The sequence below is a fragment of the Phodopus roborovskii genome, unplaced genomic scaffold (assembly GCF_943737965.1).
Source record: "Phodopus roborovskii unplaced genomic scaffold, PHOROB, whole genome shotgun sequence".
Taxonomy (NCBI): Eukaryota; Metazoa; Chordata; class Mammalia; order Rodentia; family Cricetidae; genus Phodopus; species Phodopus roborovskii.
The window spans coordinates 5,983,573-6,004,175 of NW_026126578.1; the positions used below are offsets into that span (position 1 = coordinate 5,983,573).

The window sequence follows — 20,603 nt, forward strand, 5'->3', positions numbered from 1 at the left end:
TCATAGGCGGACCAGGACCTTTCAACCTGAAAAGTTAGTGTAAAATACAATAGTCGAGAATCAAAAGAATGGTCTGATCCACATTATAGGCAAATTTCATTCAGAAATGATGGCTATTTCATTCAGAAATATGGATATGTGGTCTGCTTAAATATCAAATATGGAAGGCCTCAAAAGTCAACAAGAGTTTTTTGTTTTTTGTTTTTTGACAGGGTTTCTCTGTGTACTTTGGAGCCTGTCCTGGGACTTGCTCCATAGACCAGGCTGGCCTCAAACTGACAGAGATCCTCCTGCCTCTGCCTCCCGAGTGCTGGGGCTAAAGGCATGTGCCACCAACACCCGGCCTCAACTGCAGATTTTTATTTTAACATTTATTTATTTATTGTGTCTCAAAATGTCAGACCTTATATGTTGGAAGGGAGAAGAGCTGGGGCTATAGCTCAGTGGACAGAGCATTTGCTTAGCATGCAGGCAGCCCTGGGTTTTGGGTTCAATCCTCAGAGTCACATAAGCTGGATGTGATGTTTCACGACTGTAATGCTAGCACTTAGAAAGTGGAAGCAAACAGGTCAGAAGTTCAAGGTTACCCTCCACTACATAACAAGTTTGGAGCCAGCCTGGGCTATATGAGATTCTGTATCTAGAAGAACAAACAGGGTGCCACTGATACAGCTCATTGCACAAAAGCAACTGATGTGCAAGCCTGGCAATCCGAGTTCAATCCTTAGAACCCAGAGTGAAACGAAAATTGTCCTCTTACCTCCACACCATAGTAATGGCAGACACACACACGCACACACACAAAGAACACAGGCAAAGATGAGGTATTGGCATAAATAATTTACTTCAGGCTCTAATACCATACATTAGTAGGGAATGAGAACAAGAGGAGGGATTGTGTGACTTCCACGGGGGACACAAATTCTATCTATTCGGCCCAGCAATGGCAAGTGAAGCCACGATTCTATCCAAGTCCAGCTTGGTGAACCGATACATTTGCTAGGTTACTCACAGGAGGGGCCTGGGTGACTCAGAATCATTTGTATTACCCCAAAGTCCCTCCGTTCCCCCGAAATCTGCATCACTGTCATCTTGGCTGTAGTTAACCTTCTACCTGTTATATACTCTAGCATCCCCCCATGTGTGCAGCTGGGGGGCAGGAGGGAGTAATGGCTGCGATTTCAGGTGAGAGGACCCCCCCCCTCCCCATGCTGGCCCTCCTTTTCTTCTAATACAAAGTGTTAACTATTTCCATACCATAACCATAGGCCTTACTGTCGCTGGCATTTTGTTAATTTTGTTGTCTTGATTCAGGTCAAAGTATTCTGGAGGCCACCATAACAATGTCTGTTGCATGATGGGCACATAACAATGTCTGTTGCATGATGAGCATGGTCAAGGCAGGAGGGGACATTAGAGAGGGAATGGCACATAGGGACAGCATGGCATGTGAAGACAAAGTGGCATACTTTGTGCCAAAGCCTGGCAGGGACAGTATTGATCCCCTAAAACTCACTGCAACAGGAAGGGAGGAACTGGGCCAGGCTAAGAAGTTCTCCCTTGACTGGCCCACCCCAGGGCTCCAGCCCTTCCTGCAATTTCCTTGGTGCTGTGCTGTGACAGAGGTGTAGGTAGGCAAGAAGCTCTGTAGCTGCCAGGCTTGTGGGTGCTTCTAGCACAGCGCAGGTCTCCAGTCACATCCTTGGCTGGGGACAGCTCCTGAGGACTTAGGTTTTCATTGCAGCATCTTCAGACAGGCAGGGAGGAAGGAGGAGGTCTTGGCTTTGGATGGCTGTTCTTCCTCCGTGGCATCCAGGAACTGCTGCATGTAATTGGAGGAGCCGAGCAGCATGTGACCTGTGGCCTGCATGCTGAAGAGGGCCCAGCGGAGCATCTCCCTGGGAGACGGCAAGGCACACAGGTTAGACGCTCTCCACGCTCTCCACCCTATCTCCCCAAATATCTTCTCCGTTTTTCTATGCTGGCCTGAAACAGCTGGCTTCAAGTTAGATTTCTTTCTTTGTTTCCCTCTTTCTTTTCTTTCTTTTCTTTTTCAGATAGACTCTTACACTGTAGCTCAGGTTACCTAGAAACTCATTATGTAGCTCAGGCTGGCTTGGAACTCACAGTAATCTCCTGCCTCAGTTTCCTGATGCTGTGGAAGCTATGTGCCACCACATCTCACTGGTTTGGTTTGGTTTTGATTTGGCTCTTTTTGAGACAGAATCTGGAGATACGGTCCATGTAGCCCGAAAGTCTGTGACCCTCCTGCCTTGTCCTCCCAAGTGCTAGGAATACAGACATGCCCCACCCATACTGGGCTCAAGTTAGCTTTCCTTCCTAGGAAGATCTAAGTATTACTAAAGTGAAATGATGAAAATACTTCCAGTACTGACAGGAACTGGGGACCAGGCTCACAGCCAGCCATCCCCATATATATAGTCCTGCCTCTACTCTTGTGACAACTTTTCCGGAACCCCTTGCTTTTTCTCATGTTTACCTTGAGTTCTCAAAACAAAGCTTTTCATTTTCTTATTGATACTTTGTTTTATTCTTTTCTTTTCTATGGTGCTGGGGATGGAACCCAGGGCTTTATTTGTGCATGAGCAGCTGACCTGCCACAGAGAGATGCCCCCATCCCCATATTCTTTAAACTACTCTGGGCCAGCCAGATTAACTTACACAACACATGTCTACCCTTTGTAACACTGTTTCCTAAGCTTTATAGTATTTCCAGGTCAGTTCTCAGAATGCTGGCCACAAGACTCTCATGCCTGATATTATCATATACTAAGCATAGAACTTGGACCAGACAGGGCTGAGCACTGATTCACAGTGGTTTGTGTGTGTTTTTAAAACTATCATATTCTAAGGATGGGGGATGTAGCTAATTTAGTAGAGTGCTTGCCTTTCGTGAACAAAGCCCTGGGTTTGATCCCTAGCACCACAATAACCCAGTGTGGTAACATAGACAATAATATAGGACTGTGAACCTAAGATCCAGCACTATGGAGGTAGAAGCAGGTGGATCAGAAGTTCAAAGTCACCCTTGGCTACATAGAAAGTTTGAGACCAGCCTGAAACACATGAAACTCTGCCTAAGGAAGGAAGGAAGAAAGAAAGGAAGGAAGGAAGGAAGGAAGGAAGGAAGGAAGGAAGGAAAGAAGGAAGAAAGGAAGGAAGGAAGAAAGAAAGAAAGAAAGAAAGAAAGAAAGGAAGGAAGGAAGGAAGGAAGAAAAGAAGGAAGAAAGGAAGGAAGGAAGAAAGAAAGAAAGGAAGGAAGGAAGGAAAGAAGGAAGAAAGGAAGGAAGGAAGAAAGGAAGGAAGGAAGGAAGGAAGAAAGGAAGGAAGGAAGGAAGGAAGAAAGGAAGGAAGGAAGAAAGGAAGGAAGGAAGGAAGGAAGGAAGACCTTAAAAACCTTTAACTGTTCTGGCTCTGAGGTTCTGAGCTCCAGCTTTGTGACACATAAAATGGGTTATGAGTTTGAAACTAATGTAAGCATTTAACATGTGGTCTGATGGACAGAGACATGCAGCCAAGAGCTGCTGGCTGAGTGCAAGTTCTCCCACAGCTATTTACAAGGGCTCGGTGAGGGTCACTAGGAGTTGCTGGTCTTAAGAACAATAAGGAAGAGAAGACACAAGAAAGAGAAATATTGCTGGGCAGTGCTGGCTCATGCCTTTAATCCCAGCAATGGGGAGGCAGAGGCAGGCAGATCTCTGTGAGTTCAAAGACATCCTGGTCTTCAGAGCCAGTACCAGGACAGCCAAAGCTCTTACACAGAGAAACCCTATCTCAAAAAAGGAAAAACAAACAAACAAAAAGAAACACTCCTGCCTAGTGTTAACCTTGTCTTCGGGGCCATTGAGATGACTCAGTAAAGGTACTTGTGGCTGCCAACCCCAATAACCCAAGGTATCTCTCAGGGACCACACTCAGCCCGCACAGAAGCTCAGGGCCAACGAGCTCAGATACACACATAAATATAATAAATGTAATCTTGTACAGAAGGATAACCTGCCTTCTCATGCCATGGCAGGCATGTACTCATACACATACACAATTAAATACATAAATTTTTTTAAAAAATTAACCTTCATTCAATATATGAATTTATGTTTTGGGTGGGTTCAAGGGGAGTAGAAACACACTTAGAATCATAAGAAGTTCACATAAAACCTATCTCAGGATGGAGAGGTGGCCTGGTGGTTAAAAGCATGTACTTCTATTGTAGGGGACTCAATAGGCTCCTAGCATCCATGACAGGAGGCTCTCACAGCCATCTGTGATACCAGCTCCAGGGGATCAGATGCCTGTGGCCTGCGCACAAACTCTCCCTGACACACACATGCTAAATATAAAATATTTAAAAACTGAACTAAAAAAGTTAGATGTGGTAATCATCTTTAAACCTGGCACTTGGGAGACAGAGGCACGGAGATCTCTATGAGTTCAAGACCAGCCTGGTCTACAAAGCTAGTTCCAGGACAGCTACGGTTACAAAGTGATATTCTGTCTCAAAAAAGCATATGTATGTATGTATGTATGCATTTTCTTAATTTAGTGGCCTGAGGTGATGTCATACTGCCATGAGGACCTGAAAACCCTTGTAAAGCTGGGGGTGGTCGTCTGTATCTGTAATCCCAGCTTTCCTCTTGTGGTGGGACACAGAGACAAGAGACTTCCCTGAAGCTTTCAGGCCAGCAAGCCTGGCATATACGACAGAAAAACAACAAAGAGACCCTGCTTCAAACACGGTGGAAGATGAGCCCGGCACTTTAGGTTGTCCTCTGACTTCTAAATGCATGCTGTGGTACATGGGTGCCCTACTCATACACATAATACACACACATAGAGCGATAAACACTGGCCGGGCAGTGGTGGTGCAGGCCTTTAATCCCAGCACTCTGGGGGCAGGGGCAGTTGGATCTCTGAGTTCAAGGCCAGCTTGGTCTATAGAGTGAGTTTCAAGATAGCCAAGCCAACACAGAGGAATAAAAAAAAAAAAAAAGAAAAGAAAGAAAGAAAAGAAAAAGAAAAAGAAAAAAGAAAAGAAAGAAAAAAAGATATAAAGGCTGGAAATATAATATATATATTAGGGCTAGAAGTATAACTTAATGGTGCTTGTCTAGCATGTATGAATGTCCTGGTTCAATCCTCAGCATTGAAAGCATGTGTGTGTGTCTCTTTGTGGTACTAGGGAATTGGATACAGGGCCTTAGGCAAGTGCTCTACCATTGAACTACAGCCTCGGCTTTCTTCTCTTTTTTTAAAGTTTATTTACTTTATGTATATGAGTACTCTATCTGCATGTATGACTTTATGCTAGAAGAGGGCATCAGATCTCACTATAGATGACTGTGAGCCACCATGTGGTTGCTGGGAATTGAACTCAGAACCTCAGGAACAGCAGTCAATGCTCTAAACCGCTGAGCCATCTCTCCAGCCTCCTCAGATTTCTTTTTACTTTTTTACTTTTCAACATCATCTCACTAAGTTGCCCAAGTTAGCCTTGAACTTACCCTGTACCCAGGCAAGCCTCTAACTTGCCATCCTCCTGTGTCAACTTCCTGAGCAGCTGGGATTACAAGGCTTGTGCCACCATGCATGACTTTACATATGTTTCATGCAGTGCCTTCAAAGTTATTTCTCAAATTGGAGAACTGAGGTTTGAGTCTAGCCAGCCAGTCTTAAAAAGGAATGCAAATAAGGCCTATTCTACAAATGAGTGAAACTTGAAAACAGGATTCTTTGGGGAAAGCAGTCATGAACAGACAAACACTGTTTGATCCGATTTCTATCAAGTCTCTAGGCTAGATCAATGCAGGAACAGAAAGTAGAGTAAAGGTTAGCAGGGCCTCAGGAGAGAGCTGAGAACTATTATTTATGGAGTACAACTTTGCTGCCCGGTGGAAATGTTCTGGAAACCAAGGCGATGCTTACACAACATGGTTAGTTACTTCATGCTGCCCAGCAAGTCACTTAAAGTGGCCACAACAAAAAAATGTTAACACAGTCTTTTTGAAGGACTCGTTGTGAGCTCTAGCTAGAATTTGGAACTTGATATGTAGACCAGGTTAGTCTAAAATTCACAGAGATCTACCTGCCTCTGCTTCCTGAATGCTGGCTGAGATTAAGAGAGTGCACTACCACACCTGACCCTTAGTACATTTTTTAAAAGTCACAGCAACACCACAAACACCACTAAGTCACTCAGTTAACCACAGTTTGACATCACCTTTTTTTTTTTTTTTTTTTTTTTTTTTTAGTTTTTCAAGACAGGGTTTCTCTATGTAACAGCTCTAGCTACTCTGGAACTTGCTCAGTAAACCAGGCTGGTCCTGAACTCACAGAGGCTCACCTGCCTCAGCCTCCTGAGTGCTGGGACTAAAGAGGTGACTCCTGGCCTTTTTATTTTTATTTTTTCCATGATAGGTAAGTGTGTGTGTGTGGGGGGGGGGGGGGGTGTATGCACCTGAGTGCAGTGCCCACAGAGATCAGAAGAGGGCGACATATCCTCTAGAGTTGCAACATGTGGTTGTGAGCTAGCTGCAGTTGGGGCTCTTTTTGTCCTTGAACTCCTGATTCTCCACCTCCAAAGTTACATTATAGTTACATTCTCACTTATAAAAAACGTTGGCTGTGGAAATAGCTCAGGCTATGACTCTGTGCTTAGCATGTGTGCAGCACTGGGTTCTATCCCCAGCACACAAAAGAAAGTTCACTGGGCAGTGACTGTGTGAAATTTACTTTGGGGGTGAAATGGACATTGCTATACTAAGAAGTAATCAATTTCTGCACACCCTAATGCAAATCAAGTCACCTAGATAGGCCCCTTCACAGATGTGGCTGTCATTCTTTGTTAGCCCCAGTGCCAACCCAGGCCCCGAGACAGCTTAGCTTTGGGAAGACAGGTAGGACCTCTGGTTAGCTAGTTTCACACCCGGTCCCCAGGTGTCCCAATCCACTCACTTCACGATGCGCTTGGCCCGGTAGCAGTGCAGGTCATAGGAAAGCGAGTATGTGTCATAGAGGGTCGCCTTCACGTTCAGGCAGCCGATAAAGTCCTGAGGGTTCAGCTTGTATAGGTCGAAGGTTACCCTGGCCACATCAATCTTCTTTGTTGGCTTCTGGGAAAGGGATAGCTGTGGTCTCTTCTTGCGCTGCAAGACACACCCATGTTAGCTCGCCTCCGGGACTACTCCCACGCCCTCGACACTTACCCCGGAGGGCAGGGTGGGGGTGGGGGGCTGTCACCTGTTCTGATGGGGGTTTCCACTTCTGCCCCTTCTGCAGGACCATGAACACGATATCTCTTGCTAAGGCTTGGAAGTATTCTTCTGTCTCGACAATCGTGCCGTCTTCCTCCAGCACAAGGGAGAAAGGCTTGTCTTTAAGCTTCAAGATGTCCTGGGCCTGGAAAAGAAGGTTGGTGACATTTCTGCCATCCCGATGTAGACAGAGTTGAGGGACGAAGACCCACGGTAAAGCACCTCAGCTGCCAGAGGGACAGCAAGTGAGCTACCATCCATCCCTGCAATGGACTGACTGTTACTGTGGGGGCCCACTCAAGGCTGTGTCTCAGTACTTCCTAGTCCCAAGAAACAGTGCAGTCTAATAGAACGGGAGTCAAATGTGAGGTCTTTTTTAGTGATATATAAATTACATACCATAAGTTTCTCTTTTTCTGGGGGTCAGGGGCGATATTAGGAGTCAAATCTTAGACCTCAGGCATACTGGGCAAACTGCAACATTGAACTATATCCCCAGCCTCCTTTGTACCTTTGTTTGAAGACAGGGTCTTTGAAGTTGTTTAGGTTGGCCTGGAACTCAGTGTGTAGTACCGGCAGACCTCAGTCTTCTGTTTAGACCTTCTTGCCTCAGCCTCCCAAGTAACTTGGATCACAGGCCTAAACCACCAGACCCAGTCAAACTTTATTTTGGTGGTGGTGGTTTTTTGTTTCTTTTGCTTTAAGACAGGGTCTCACTATGTAGCCATGGCTGGTCTCGAACTCACAGAGATCCACCTGCCTCTGCCTCCCAAGTGCTGGGATTAAAGGCATGTTGTTATGGAATAATCTTTTTGTACACGTAAAGATGTATTTTTGCCAAGATGCCTTCTGATTGTTTAATAAAAGAACTGACTGGCCAGTAGCTAGGCAGGAGGTACAGGCGGGAAAGAAAGACACAGAGGACTCTGGGAAGAAGGGCAGTCTTGGGAGTCACAAGCAGATGCAGAGAGAGGCAAGATGAACATGCTGTGTTGAAAGAAGGTACCACTATGTGGCAGAAGGTAGATAATAAAAGGAAGTTATATGCGCTAGCTAAAAACAACTCTAAGCTTATCAGCCAAGCATTTATAGTTAATAATGAGTCTTTGTGTGGTTATTTAGGAACTGGCTGTCGGGACAGAAGAGTCTGCCTACAGCATGTACCACCATACCTGGCCACGATTTTAAATTTTTGTCTTTAATTATGTGTGTGTGTGTGTGTATGTATGTGGGTGGGATTGTGCATCTTCCTAGTGTCTATCTATGTCATGCTCTGGAGCTACAGTTAGTTACAGGTGATTGTGAGCTACCCAGTGTGGGTTCTGGGAACTGAACCCGGGTTATTTACGTGAGCAACGCATGCTGTTAACATCTGGATGGTGACCAGTCGAGCCCCAAACTAAACTAATTAAAAGAATACAGTTTGGGGACTAGAGAGATGGCTCAGTGGTTAAGACCCAGGTTCAATTCTCAGTACCCACATAGCAGCTCACAACCATCTGTAACTCTAGTCTCAGGGGATCTGACACCTTCACACCAATACACACAAAGTAAGTTTAAATGAAAAAAAAAGTATATATATATATATATATATATATATATATATATATATATACACACACACACACACATATGTACACACACACATATATGTGTATATATAAGATACATTTCAGTCAAGAATGATGGATGGTATACACTGGTAATCCTAATATTTAGAAGGTAGGGACAGAGGGATTTCAGCAAGTTCAAGGCTAGCCTGGTCTGTACATGAAGATGGCAGCCAGCCAGGACTGCATACCAAGACCCTGTCCCCAGAAAATAAAAGGGAGGGGGTGGAGAAAGAAAGAAGAATATCCAATGCTGGGTTGATAACTGTTCTCTTGACTGAGTCTGGGGTAATTTGACCACCAGTAAACAACCTGCTAATATCATTATATCCCATTAAAATATGAATGTCTGGTGCTCCAGGGTAGAGGCACACACCTTTAGTCCCAGCACTTGGGAAACTGAGTTCAAGGCCAGCCTGCTCTACTTAGTGAGTTCCAGGATAGCCAGGGATACAAAGAAACACTGTCTTGAACAACCACCCCCTGCAAATATGAATGTCTGGATGTCTTTTGGTATCAATAAATTAGTAAATTTAAAGTGTGAGGCAGAATTGTGTTGTGCCTGCATGTGTGTCATGCCCAGCACATGCTCTCAGTGCCCTTGGAGGCCACAAGAGCATCAGATGCCCTGAAACTTGGCCATGTGAGGGCTGAGAACTGAACCTCTGTCCTCTGAAAGTACTTTTAACCACTGCCCCAACAACTTATTTGTAATCTTGTTCCTGTCAAACAGGTCATTCAAAACTGAGGGACAGGAAATAAAATTACTGGCTTGTCATCTTAAAAGCCAGCTAGATGCCAGGCAGTGGTGGCGCATGCCTTTGATCCCAGCACTCAGGAGGCAGAGGCAGGTGGATCTCTGTGAGTTCAAGACCAGCCTGTCTATAAGAGCTAGTTCCAGGACAGCCTCCAAAGCCACAGAGAAACCCTGTCTTGATAAAACAAACAAACAAACAAACAAACAAAAACAAAAAACAAAACCAAAAAGACAGTTAAATGGCTCAGCAGGTAAGGGTATATGCAGGGCAAACTCTAACATTTGAGTTCAACACTTGGAGCCCACAGTAGAAGGAGAAAACTGACTCCCGAAAGTTGCCCCGTGACCTCCACATGTACCCTGTGGCATGGGCAATGCCAGTACTCACACACACTTCATACATGTACAGCAATAATTTTAAACTATAAAATGGAACTGTCCAGGTCTGCAGGACACTCAGCAGTGCTCCAACAGAGCCTCAAGATGAGCGTTGCTGGGGGTCTTGTTATGTAGCCCTAGTTGAGCAGGAACTCCCTATGTAGAGACCAGGCTGACCTCAAACGGTGGTCCTCCTGCTTCTTCGTGCCCCACCATACTCAGCCTTAGTTTTAATTTCTTTTGAGACATACTCGAGTATCCTGGGACTCAACTATGTATCCCAGGCTGGCCTCAAATCTGAGATCTTCCTATCCCAGTCTCCGAAGTCCTGGGCTCCCAGGTACGAGCCACCATGCCTGGCTCATTTCTCAAGCGTAAGAGATACTGGGGAAAGGGAATGCAGTGCAAGAGAATAACCACCCACCCACTGTTAGTGTGTGAGATGGCAAGGTACTGCCCTTCTGTCCCTTGACCAAGTCACTTATCATATACACAGCTCTCCAGGCAGGAATGCCAACCCTCCAACACTGACACCAAAACCTTCCAGTGCTGACACCAAAAAGAACCTTTCACCGCTTAAGAACATGCTGCGTGCCCATGTGCACAGACTTCAGGCCCATCCAGAGACTGAAGCCGCTGGCAGAGTAAACTCTCAGCCAAGGCCTGAGCCTATGCAGGGTACAAGCAGATCCTTACCTTGCACAGGAGGTCCTCCAGGCTGTGAGCCATGATGCCTTTGCGAACCTTCCGATCTGCCGTGCTAACTCGACAGGGCCTTGCCCTGGGGACCTCCCGGCTGGGCTTAGACACCAGCTGTTGGGTCACCACTGCTGTGCTCACTGCTATATGCCTGGGGACAACAGTTTGAATATCAGATGACCTGCCTACTGCTATCAGGTCTGCCCACACCTGCCTGCTGAGTTAAGGTGTGACTCTTCCTTCCAACCAATCATGGCTGCTCCCACGCCTTTCACAAGGTCCATCAGAAGATACAGCTCCAATTTGGATGGACAGGGAAATCAGCGGGAATCTTGCTTAAGTCAGACTCATTTCAGTGCCTCTGAGTGGAGCCTAGGGGACTGCTAACAAGTCCCCAAGCCATGTCAGTGTGGCTGGCTCTTGGACCAGCCACAGTTCCCCCAAGGATGGCTCTAATTTTATGGCCTTGTTCACCTTGCCTGAAGAGCGGAGAAATGGAGCTGGTGTGTTTGTGTGTGTGTGTATGTGTGTTGTGTGTGTACCTCTGTGTGCGTGCCTCTGTGTGTGTGTGTATATAAAGCAGCCTGTAGAATATGTGGGGATTCTGAGGTACACAGGTTAGAAAGAAAGGAATGGAGAGAGTCTGGGTCTCAGTTCAAATTCTAAGTTTATCTCTGCTACGGATGTGCTGGGTGAAAGCATACCCAGCCTGTGACTCAGTTTCCTCATCTGTTGCCTGGGTTTAGTAGTGCCCAGAGAAGGAATGGGGCTCCTGGGAGATCAGGAATGAAGGCACCCAGTGCTGAGCCTGGCCCTTTCTATTCCAGATGTGACAGGAACTGTGGTGGTGGCAGAGAGAGCATAGGATGGGACCTCCTGAGTCATCTGAGAGGGCTTATTGTAGGATTTGTTTGTTTTGTTTTAATGGGGGTCTTGCTTATTTGCTTGTTTTTGAGACAGCTTCTTGATGTGTAGACCTGGTTGACTGGAACTAATTTCCTCTTCTTTCTCTCTCTGTCTCTTTCTGTGTCTCTGTATTGTTTTGTGTCCGTCTCTCTCTGTGTGTGGACCTGGAACTTTCTATGTCCTCAAACTCACCAAGATCCTCATGCCTCTGCTCCCCAAAGCATATATGTACCACCATGCCTGGCCATATCTGTTCCAGCTAGACACCCACATGACTTTTTTCTTTTAAGATAGGATGGCCTATGTAGCCCTGACTGACCTGGAACTTGCCGTGCCCACTACAGGCTGGCCTTGCACTCAAAAAGATCTGCCCGTGTCTGCCTCCTGAGTGCTGAGATTCAAAGCATATGCCATCACATCCAGCTCCTACATGGTTTTTATACCCATTAAAGTTTCCAAAGTTCTAACAGAAGGCTCCCCAGGTCCCCCCTTCCTTCCTGTCCCCAGCTCTCCTTACCTGGACAGTGACTTGGGGTACAGAAGGCTGAGAGACTTCATAGCATAGTCCATCCTTGTCAGCTGGATTGTGTTGGACCTGATTGGGAGGCAGTAACCTCTGTGGTTAGAGTGGGAAGGGAGGGAGCGGTCCCTCTCTTTCTTTCTTTGATCCAGCGGATCCCAGCCCCCACACAGCAACCCTCTGCCCCAGTTCCCTGAATCCATACCAACCACACCGAGTCATGGCTACCCCTCCCCCCATTTCACAGCTGCTCCCAGCCCCAGCACAACTCACTCCATGTTTCTCTGCCCCAAGCTCTGGTTACACTGAGCTGAGGAGCCTAAGTCAAGGCTGAAGAGGCCCTCACTGATTTGTCCCTGTCCCTGGGGGCAGAGTCCGAGTTATGCTGGCAGGAGGTGAGTCACAGCCATGAGAGACCTGAAAGTCACCTATTGTCCAGAAACTCCACCGGCAGCCAGACCTTGGAGAGCCTGCTCTAACCACTGGCCCTTGAGCAATAAACCCCCCCTGAGGCTTAGAACTGGCCAGGAGAACTTTCTGTGATGTTAGAGACTGTCTAGGTTTGTGCTCTCCAATACCATAGTTGTTACCCACACTCAGCCCTTGGCACCATGACTAATGTGACAAAGGAGCTGATACCAAACTTCTATTGAGCCTTAACTGATTTAGTTAGATAACTAACTACTGTGTTTTGTGACTCGGGTACCCGGCTGGGCCTTACAGCTGTAGCGGGGTAATCCTAGGCCCTGTGCTGGTCCCTGCCTTTCCTCCTATGTCGCTGTTCTCTGGTTCTTGCCTGCAAGTCCCTGCACAGGCAGTCTCTTCTACCTGCAATGCTTGGCTCAAACTCAGAGCTCAAGCCCAGGCTCCCTGCTGCCAACCCAGGAAAGCCTTTTCTGATGGCTCACAGATTGACTCCTGCACCCTGACCTGCCCTGTCCATTTCTGCTGCAGCTTTCTGGTCTCCACTGTCCCTATTTCTAGCCGGTAGCACAGGGAGCTAGTGTGAACACCAGTAGTGGGCAGGTACGGAGAACTGCCTCCTCGGTCAGCGAAAACATTCTTCCCTTCTGATAACTCGGGATCTCCGGCAGTTGAGTCAACCTGACAGTTGGATTCCCCTCATCCCCACTTAACGCTACCCAAGCTCTCTTGTTTCACCCATTTCTTATACCCCACCCCGCACACAGCTCCACCAACCCCACCACACCTGCTCTGTGGTAGCCAAACACCCCAGCTCTTCTCCCCCCCCTCACCTCCTAGCCTCCTGGCAATACTTCCTGGCCAGGCACAGCCCAAGTCTCCCTCCATTTTATTTCCATCTCGTGGGAAGCCACTCCCCTGGCCCCCAGCCCCAGCTGGGGGAAAGAGCATAGGGAGTGAGTTTGAAACTCTCCCCTAGGGATTTCAAGCCAGACTGACTTCCAGATAGCCCCGAAAGGGGGAAAAAGGCATGTTTCGAAAGCTCTAGAAGGAAGAGGCACTGCCCAGGACATGGTACCAGGCAAGAGGGCACAGAAAGCAACAGACATGGGTTGTGGTCTGAGTTCCCCCTCACACACACACACACCAGCTGTTTGTGTTCACATAAGTTGCCTTCTGTCAGACCTGGATTTTCTCCTGTGCATAAGGATTAATGCTCCTGTTGAAGCCAGGAATGGTGGCTCAGAGCTGTAATCTCAACACTTGGTAGACCAAGGCATAAAGAGGGCCCAAGAGTTTGAAGCTAGCCTGGGCTATAGAGTTAGGTCCTGTCTTAAAAACAAAATATAGCCAGGCGGTGGTGGCACACACCATTAATCCCAGCACTTTTGAGGCAGAGGCAGGCAGATCTCTATGAGTTCAAGGCCAACGTGGTCTACAAAGTGAGTTCCAGGACAGACAGAGAAATCCTGTCTTGAAAAATCAAAACAAACAAACAAAAACCAAAAATATATACATAATGAAAACTTTTGGCACTTAGGTGCTCAATAGATACAAGTGTTTGTCATTGATAAAATATTATGTGTAATAAATAGAAGCAGATATTAGGATATGATGAAATATGTAATATTGAAACAAAATATCTTGCTAGGAGTGGTAGCTCATGCCTATAATTCTTACAATCCTATCCAGCACTTGGGAAGCAAGGCAGGAAGACTGCTGTGGATGAGACCAGCCTGGGCTACAGAGAGTTTATAGGCCAGCCTGGGCTACAGAGTGACAACCTGGCAAGAAAAGCGGGTGGGAAATCACAAATCTTAGGTATAGTGAACTACAGGACTCAATAGACAGAGGCAGGAGGATCATCTCCAATTCAAGAAAAGCCCGAGCTATAAAGCCTTCAAAATAAAAAGAGTATAAAAATCAATGATTTATTGCTATAAACACTGCAACTAAGAAAAATTAAAATAAAGCCAGCAAGATGACCCAGTGAGTGAGGGTACTTGTCAAACCTGACAGCTTGAATTTAATCCCCAGGACCCACATAGTAGAAAGACCTGACTCTTCATCTCATAGATTGTCCTTCCATGAACCAACTTTCTCTCTCTCTCTCTCTCTCTCTCTCTCTCTCTCTCTCTCTCTCTCAACTCAATAAATAAAAATTTCTCCATCAAAACCTCTAGGAAAAGCATTCACATTACACCTAGCATTGGAGAGATGTCTCAGTGGTTAAGAGCACTGGCTTTTCTTCCAGAGGATCCAGGTTCTATTACCTGCAATTCACAATAACTCCTGCTCCAGGGGATCTGACGCCCTCTTCAGTCCTCTGTGGGCATTGCATGCATTGGTACAAAGACATAAATGCAGCAAACACTGTACACATAAAATAAAAATAAATCTTCAAGAAGTCTAACAACCAGAGAGACAAAAGGAAATTTATTCAGTGTGGCTACACCAGAAAATGTGAGAGGATCAGTCTCTGCAGCCTTGTTTTTGGGGTGTGGACCAGTCTCTGCAGCCTTGTTTTTGGGGTGTGGATAGTAGCTCTAGGATTTCACAGGAAAAGAACAAAGAATGGGACAATGAGACAGGTAGTACATGCCTTTAATCCCAGTACTTGGGAGGCAGAGGCAGGGGAATCTCCGTGGGTTCAAGGACAACACGAATGACCTGGTGGATCCCAGGCTAACCAAAGCTACAACATGAGACACTGCCTCAAAAATTAAAACAAAAATGGGGAACAATATATATGCACAACTAAGCAGCTTATTCCATTCTGCCCAAACCATTCTAATCAGCTGCTACCTCCAGTCTGGAGTAAGGTTCCTTTGATTGCTAGAGAGAGGACTACCTCTCAGGCTGGCTGTTCCTGGCTCTTACAACAAGCTGCAAAGGTCAGAGCAGAGGGGCCAAATTAGAACGAGGATTATGTCTTTTTTCAGGTTTAGAACAACCACTGGAGGCTTCTAGACACTGCAGGATGTGGCAAAAAATTTATTACTGTCAACCTATAATGTCCCTATCAGTCTTTTTTATATCTGTTTTATTTTTTAAAAGAATTATTTTATGTGTAAGAATGTTTGCATGTATGTTCACTGAATGCATGCAGTGCCTGTGGAGGCCAGAAGAGGGCGACAGATCCCCTGAAACCAGAGTTACAAGGGGTTGTGAATTGCTGTATGGTGCTGAGAACTGAGCTTCCTTCCTGTACTAGAGCATAGAGCAGCACATGTTGTTAACCACTGAGCCGTCCCTCCAGCCCTCCCCCCACCCCTTTTTATGTGTGTGTACTTAAGTGTGTATGTATGTGGGCCTGTGAGCATGTATGGAGGTCCGAGGACAGTTTGCAGGAGTTGGTTCTCTCCTTCCACCCGTGGGTCCTAGGGATAAAACCTAGGTTGGTAGCATGTACCTGTACCTGCAAAGCCATCTCCTGGGCTTTGCCCAATACATTTCTTACTTACCCCTGGTATCTTCATTCTTAAAGGGAAAGGACAGAGCTACAGGTACAATGAGTGAAAATTGGCCTTTAATTACCAGCCTTTAAGATGAGTACTTAAATTCTTCTTCGAACCCTTTTTTAAAAAGACAGTGTTTCTTTGCTAGTTCTGGAATTTGATTTGTAGACCAGGCTGGCCTGAAATAAAGATCCACCTGCTTCTGCCTTCCAGGGTGCTGGGACGAAAGACATGTGCCACAACACTTGGTTAAGATTAGTACTTTTTAAATGCCTACCACATTTACAGACACAGCTGATTGGGAAGCTGATTCAAACCTTAAGATACTAAACGGGTAGAGGTGTCGATACAACATGAAGACAGAGATGTCCAGCTTCTCTTTCCCTTAGTCACATGGCAGGCCTCTGCAGGTCTAGTGAGGACTTGCTGGCTCTTTTGCTATGGCATTTTTTAGAGTTAAGCCAATCTCTGGAAGAGGCAACATTCATTCATTGATCACTTGCAGTGTGATGGTCTGATAATCCAGCCGAAAGCAAGATAGCTTTAGGCCACACCTGGAGGAGTTGGGCCAGAGACCAAGTGGAAGCTGGATTGCTGATGTACATTTCTCATCCTGATCCCCTGGGGGCTTCAGCCTGAGCCACACAGCGCTGGAGGTCCCGACACAAAAAAAAAAAAAAAAAATGTTCTTGCTGCCTGTTGGTGCTTTAGTCCCAGAACTCAGGGGGCATGGCCAGCCTAGTCTACAGAGGAAGTTCCAGGACAGCCAATGCTACATAGAGAGACCATGTCTGGAAAAACAAAAACAAAACAAACAAACAAACAAAAAAAAAGATCTCAAGATCTCACAAAAACAGGAACGTTTTTTGTTTGATGTTTCATCTTGTTTGTTTTCTAATAATGTACTGGGAAGAAGAAAAAAATAAAATAAAATAATGCAGTTGGGCATGGTGGCTTAGACTTGGGATCCCAGAACTTGAGAGGTAGAGGCAAGGTGATTGCTTTGAGCTTAAGGTCCCTCTACCCTGCATAGTGAGTTGCAAGTTAGTGTGGACTATAGAGTAAGACCTGACTTTCAAATAGCACAAGGACCATCAAAATGGCTCAGTGGGTCCTTACAAACTTGATGACCTGAGTTCAATCCTTGAGACCTACATAATGGAAAGAACTGACTCCCTTGAGTGAGTCATCTTCTGACCATCACATATACTGTGTGTGTTTGTGTGTGTGTGTGTTTGTGTGTGTGTGTGTGTGTGTGTGTGTGTGTGTGTGTGTGTGTGTGTGTACAGGATTAAAAAAAAAAACCCGGGCAAACATGAACCAAACTAATGTGGTATGATAACCAATGTCTGGAGAACTAACAGGTCTGTGAACACAGAGAGGTAGAGAAGATACTCTAATGTCCTCAGGGGAATAGGGGAAACCATCAGAGCATAAAGCTACAGCCTGTTATTCTCTCACTTGGGAAGTAGGGGAGGTAGGAGGATCAGGAGTAAGTGAGTTCAGGGCTAGCCTGGGTTACATGAGACTCTGTCTCAAAAAAAAAAAAAAAAAAAGGAAACATGGTGCAACAGATTTGAGATTGAAACAAAAATAGCTCAATCCTCAGGCAGACAGCAGAGTCAGGGGAAAGTCCAAGGAAGTTCTAGGCAAAGGGTCAGGCCCCTCCCTTCTACATTCACGCCCCAAACATCTATTAAACATTCCATGTGTATTTGATGTTTCTGGGCTGAGGATGACTCATGGAGGCTGACACACTGAGTTGATCACAGGAAGCACAGAAAGGAAAAAAAAAAAGCAAAGAAAACATGCCTACTGCAGTGGAATGCCTGCCTGAGGGTTCTTCACAGTGCTTTGGAGAAGACCCTTTGTGTCTCACTGAAATTCATCTCTCAAGAAACGCTCCTCGAATGTTTATACACTGGCAGGCACTTTGAGCTGCAGGGACACAGAGATCTCAGTTCTGGTCCCTGCCTTTGAAATTCACAATTGCTGCACTCCAGAGAACTGGAGTTTGGTTCTCAGCACCCACTTAAGGAGGCCCATGATCATTGGTAACTCCAGCTCAACCTCTTCTGGCTTCCACAAGTACCCACACACGTATCGTATCCCCTTACTCTCTCTCTCTCTCTCTCTCTCTCTCTCTCTCTCACACACACACACACACACACACACACACACACCTATATTCTTCATGCTAACCTTGCGACACTATGAGCAAAATAAGAACCAAGAAGCCAGGCACGTGCCTTAGCCCCAACATTTGAGAGGCTACAGAGAATCAAACAGGACTGAGGCCACTTGGACAATTGTCTTTGAATATATGAAATGATATTATCACAGACATAGAATTGCAATTTAAACCAGGTGCATGATCCCCTCTCTCCCCACAAAAATAGTGGGCTGGAGAAATGGCTCAGGATCTAGATTGTTTTGTTTTGTTGAAACAGGGTCACACTATGTAGCTCTGGCTGTCTGGGAATTCACTATGCAGGCCAGGTATGTATGTCTGTCCACCAGATGCATGCCTGGTGTTAGAGGCTGCCAGAAGTGAGCATCAGATCTCTGCAACTGGAGTTGTAGGTGGTTGTGAGTTGCCATGTGGGTGATGGGAATTGTACTTGGGTCCTCTGCAAGAACAACCAGTGTCATTAACTGCTGGGCTGTGACTCTAACCCCTGCTTTTAAGGAATTTGCAGTTTTGTTTGAATTACATGTCGGAAAAGTTTTCCAGTAAGAAACACCATCCTTGCTATTTCTTCCTGCAGCTTTTCAGCAATATTTTAACTCAAAAGTCTTTCATAGCAGCTCTCAAGCCGCTGGATTGCTTTTGCTTCTGTTACTGACATAGACTTCATCTTGATCCCCTCCATACAGTAACTAGATGTGTGTATATAAATGACAGATAAGATGATGGATGGATGGATGGATAGATACATAATAGACAGGATAGTAGATAATGATAGGTATCTCTTCTTGCCTAGGCTGACTTCTAACTCATGCTTCAGCTTCCTAAGTGATGTGATTACAGGCATACACTATTATGCTCAGCAGAACCATTTGTTTGCCTTTTAAAAATTAATTTAAAACTTTTTGTGTATGGGTGTTTGGCCTACATGTAGGTCTGTACACTACATATGTGCAGTACTCATCTATACCAGAAGAGGGTGCCAGAGACTCTGGAATTGGAGTTTCAGTCCATGGTGAGCTGTCATGTGGGTCTTAATTACTAAACCCCAGACGGTTGAAGGGTTCAGTAACTAAGGGCACTTGTTCTTGCAGAGGTCTCAGTTTGGATTCCCAGAGCCCACATGGTAGCTCAGAACAAGAAGTCAGAATTCAGAGGATTTGACACCTCTCCTGGCCTCACCCGGTACCAGGCATGCTTCTGGTATGCAGTCATATACACACCCTACATGGTGACGAGCACTCTGAGTTCTAGGCTGGTCTGTTTAGTGAACACCACTAAACACCGCTTTTTTTAAAGACACAGTCCCACATAGCCTAGTCTGGCCTCTTAACCGAGAACGAACTTCTCATCCTCCTGCCTCTACCTTTCAAGTGATGAGATTACAAACGCTCACCACCATCTTTGTTCCAGCTGGCCCTCAAGGCCCACTACGGATAGATGCTCTGTGCCGCCTCAGCCTTTGGGGGTCGCCTCTTGCTTGGCACTGCACTTTCGGGAATATGGATGTCTTTGCTCTGGACATTTACCCCAAGGTTGCATGGGGCTGTAAGAAGTGAAAGTGTGTCTGGCATTGGTGGCACATGCCTTTAATCCCAGCATTGGGGAAGCAGAGGCAGGCGAATCTATATGAGTTCAAGGCCAGCCTAGACTACAGAGGGAGTTCCAGGACAGCCAGGGCTGTTACAGAGAAACTCTGTCTCAAAAGACAAAACAAATAAACAAAAAAAGTGTAAGTGCGCCACCAGACATCGGGCAATTGGTCAAAATGCCAAGTCTGGAGAGGCATGGGCTTTAAGACTATAATCACACCTTGGGGAACTGAAGCAAAAACAAAAACAAAAACTGTCAAGAGTTCAAGGCCATCCTGAAACACACGAGATTTTGTCCCAAGAATAAGAACTTAGGGTCTAGAGAGATGGCTCGGTGGTTAAGAGCCCAGAGGACCTGGGTTTGCATCCCAGCCTTCACATAGTAGCTAACAATAGTCTATCTTTCATCCTATTCCATTACAAGAAACAAACGGGGTGCACATATATACATACAGATAAAACACCTATACACTATCATTATCATCATCATCATTATTTTTCTGTGGCTTTGGAGACTATCCTGTCACTTGCTCTGTAGACCAGGCTGGCCTCCAACTCATAGAGATTAAAGGTGTGCGCCACCACCGCCCAGCCGAAACAATTGATTTTTAAAATGTCTTATAATCAAGTAAAAGTGCCGATTCTAGGGACTAAATTAATTGCTCAGTCCGCCCTACTCTAGGAGAGGTAAGGACGGCTAGAAACACCAAGGACGCATGCGCAGTGGAGAAACCACCGAGTCGGTCCTCCCGGGATAGAGAGGCCGGAAGTTCTCGCGGAGCTGCACGCCGAGTAGTGGAA

At 45.9% G+C, this 20,603-nt stretch overlaps 1 protein-coding gene across 2 annotated transcripts; it reads right to left on the bottom strand.

The window, feature by feature from the left end:
- Positions 1 to 1,523: 1,523 nt before the first annotated feature.
- Cidec (cell death inducing DFFA like effector c) lies at positions 1,524 to 13,512 on the bottom strand. Of its 2 annotated transcripts, none has more exons than XM_051203704.1 (6): positions 13,398 to 13,512; positions 12,139 to 12,216; positions 10,713 to 10,866; positions 7,258 to 7,416; positions 6,973 to 7,163; positions 1,524 to 1,898 (listed from the first exon to the last, which is right to left on the bottom strand). In XM_051203704.1, the coding sequence occupies exons 2-6, from the start codon at positions 12,189 to 12,191 to the stop codon at positions 1,736 to 1,738; spliced, it is 720 nt and encodes a 239-aa protein (XP_051059661.1). In that variant the 5' UTR covers positions 12,192 to 12,216; positions 13,398 to 13,512; the 3' UTR covers positions 1,524 to 1,735. The 2 variants fall into 2 exon arrangements, with proteins under 2 accessions (XP_051059661.1, XP_051059660.1); XM_051203703.1 differs by lacking the exon at positions 13,398 to 13,512 and adding an exon at positions 12,415 to 12,548.
- Between the last annotated feature and the right edge of the window lie 7,091 nt (positions 13,513 to 20,603).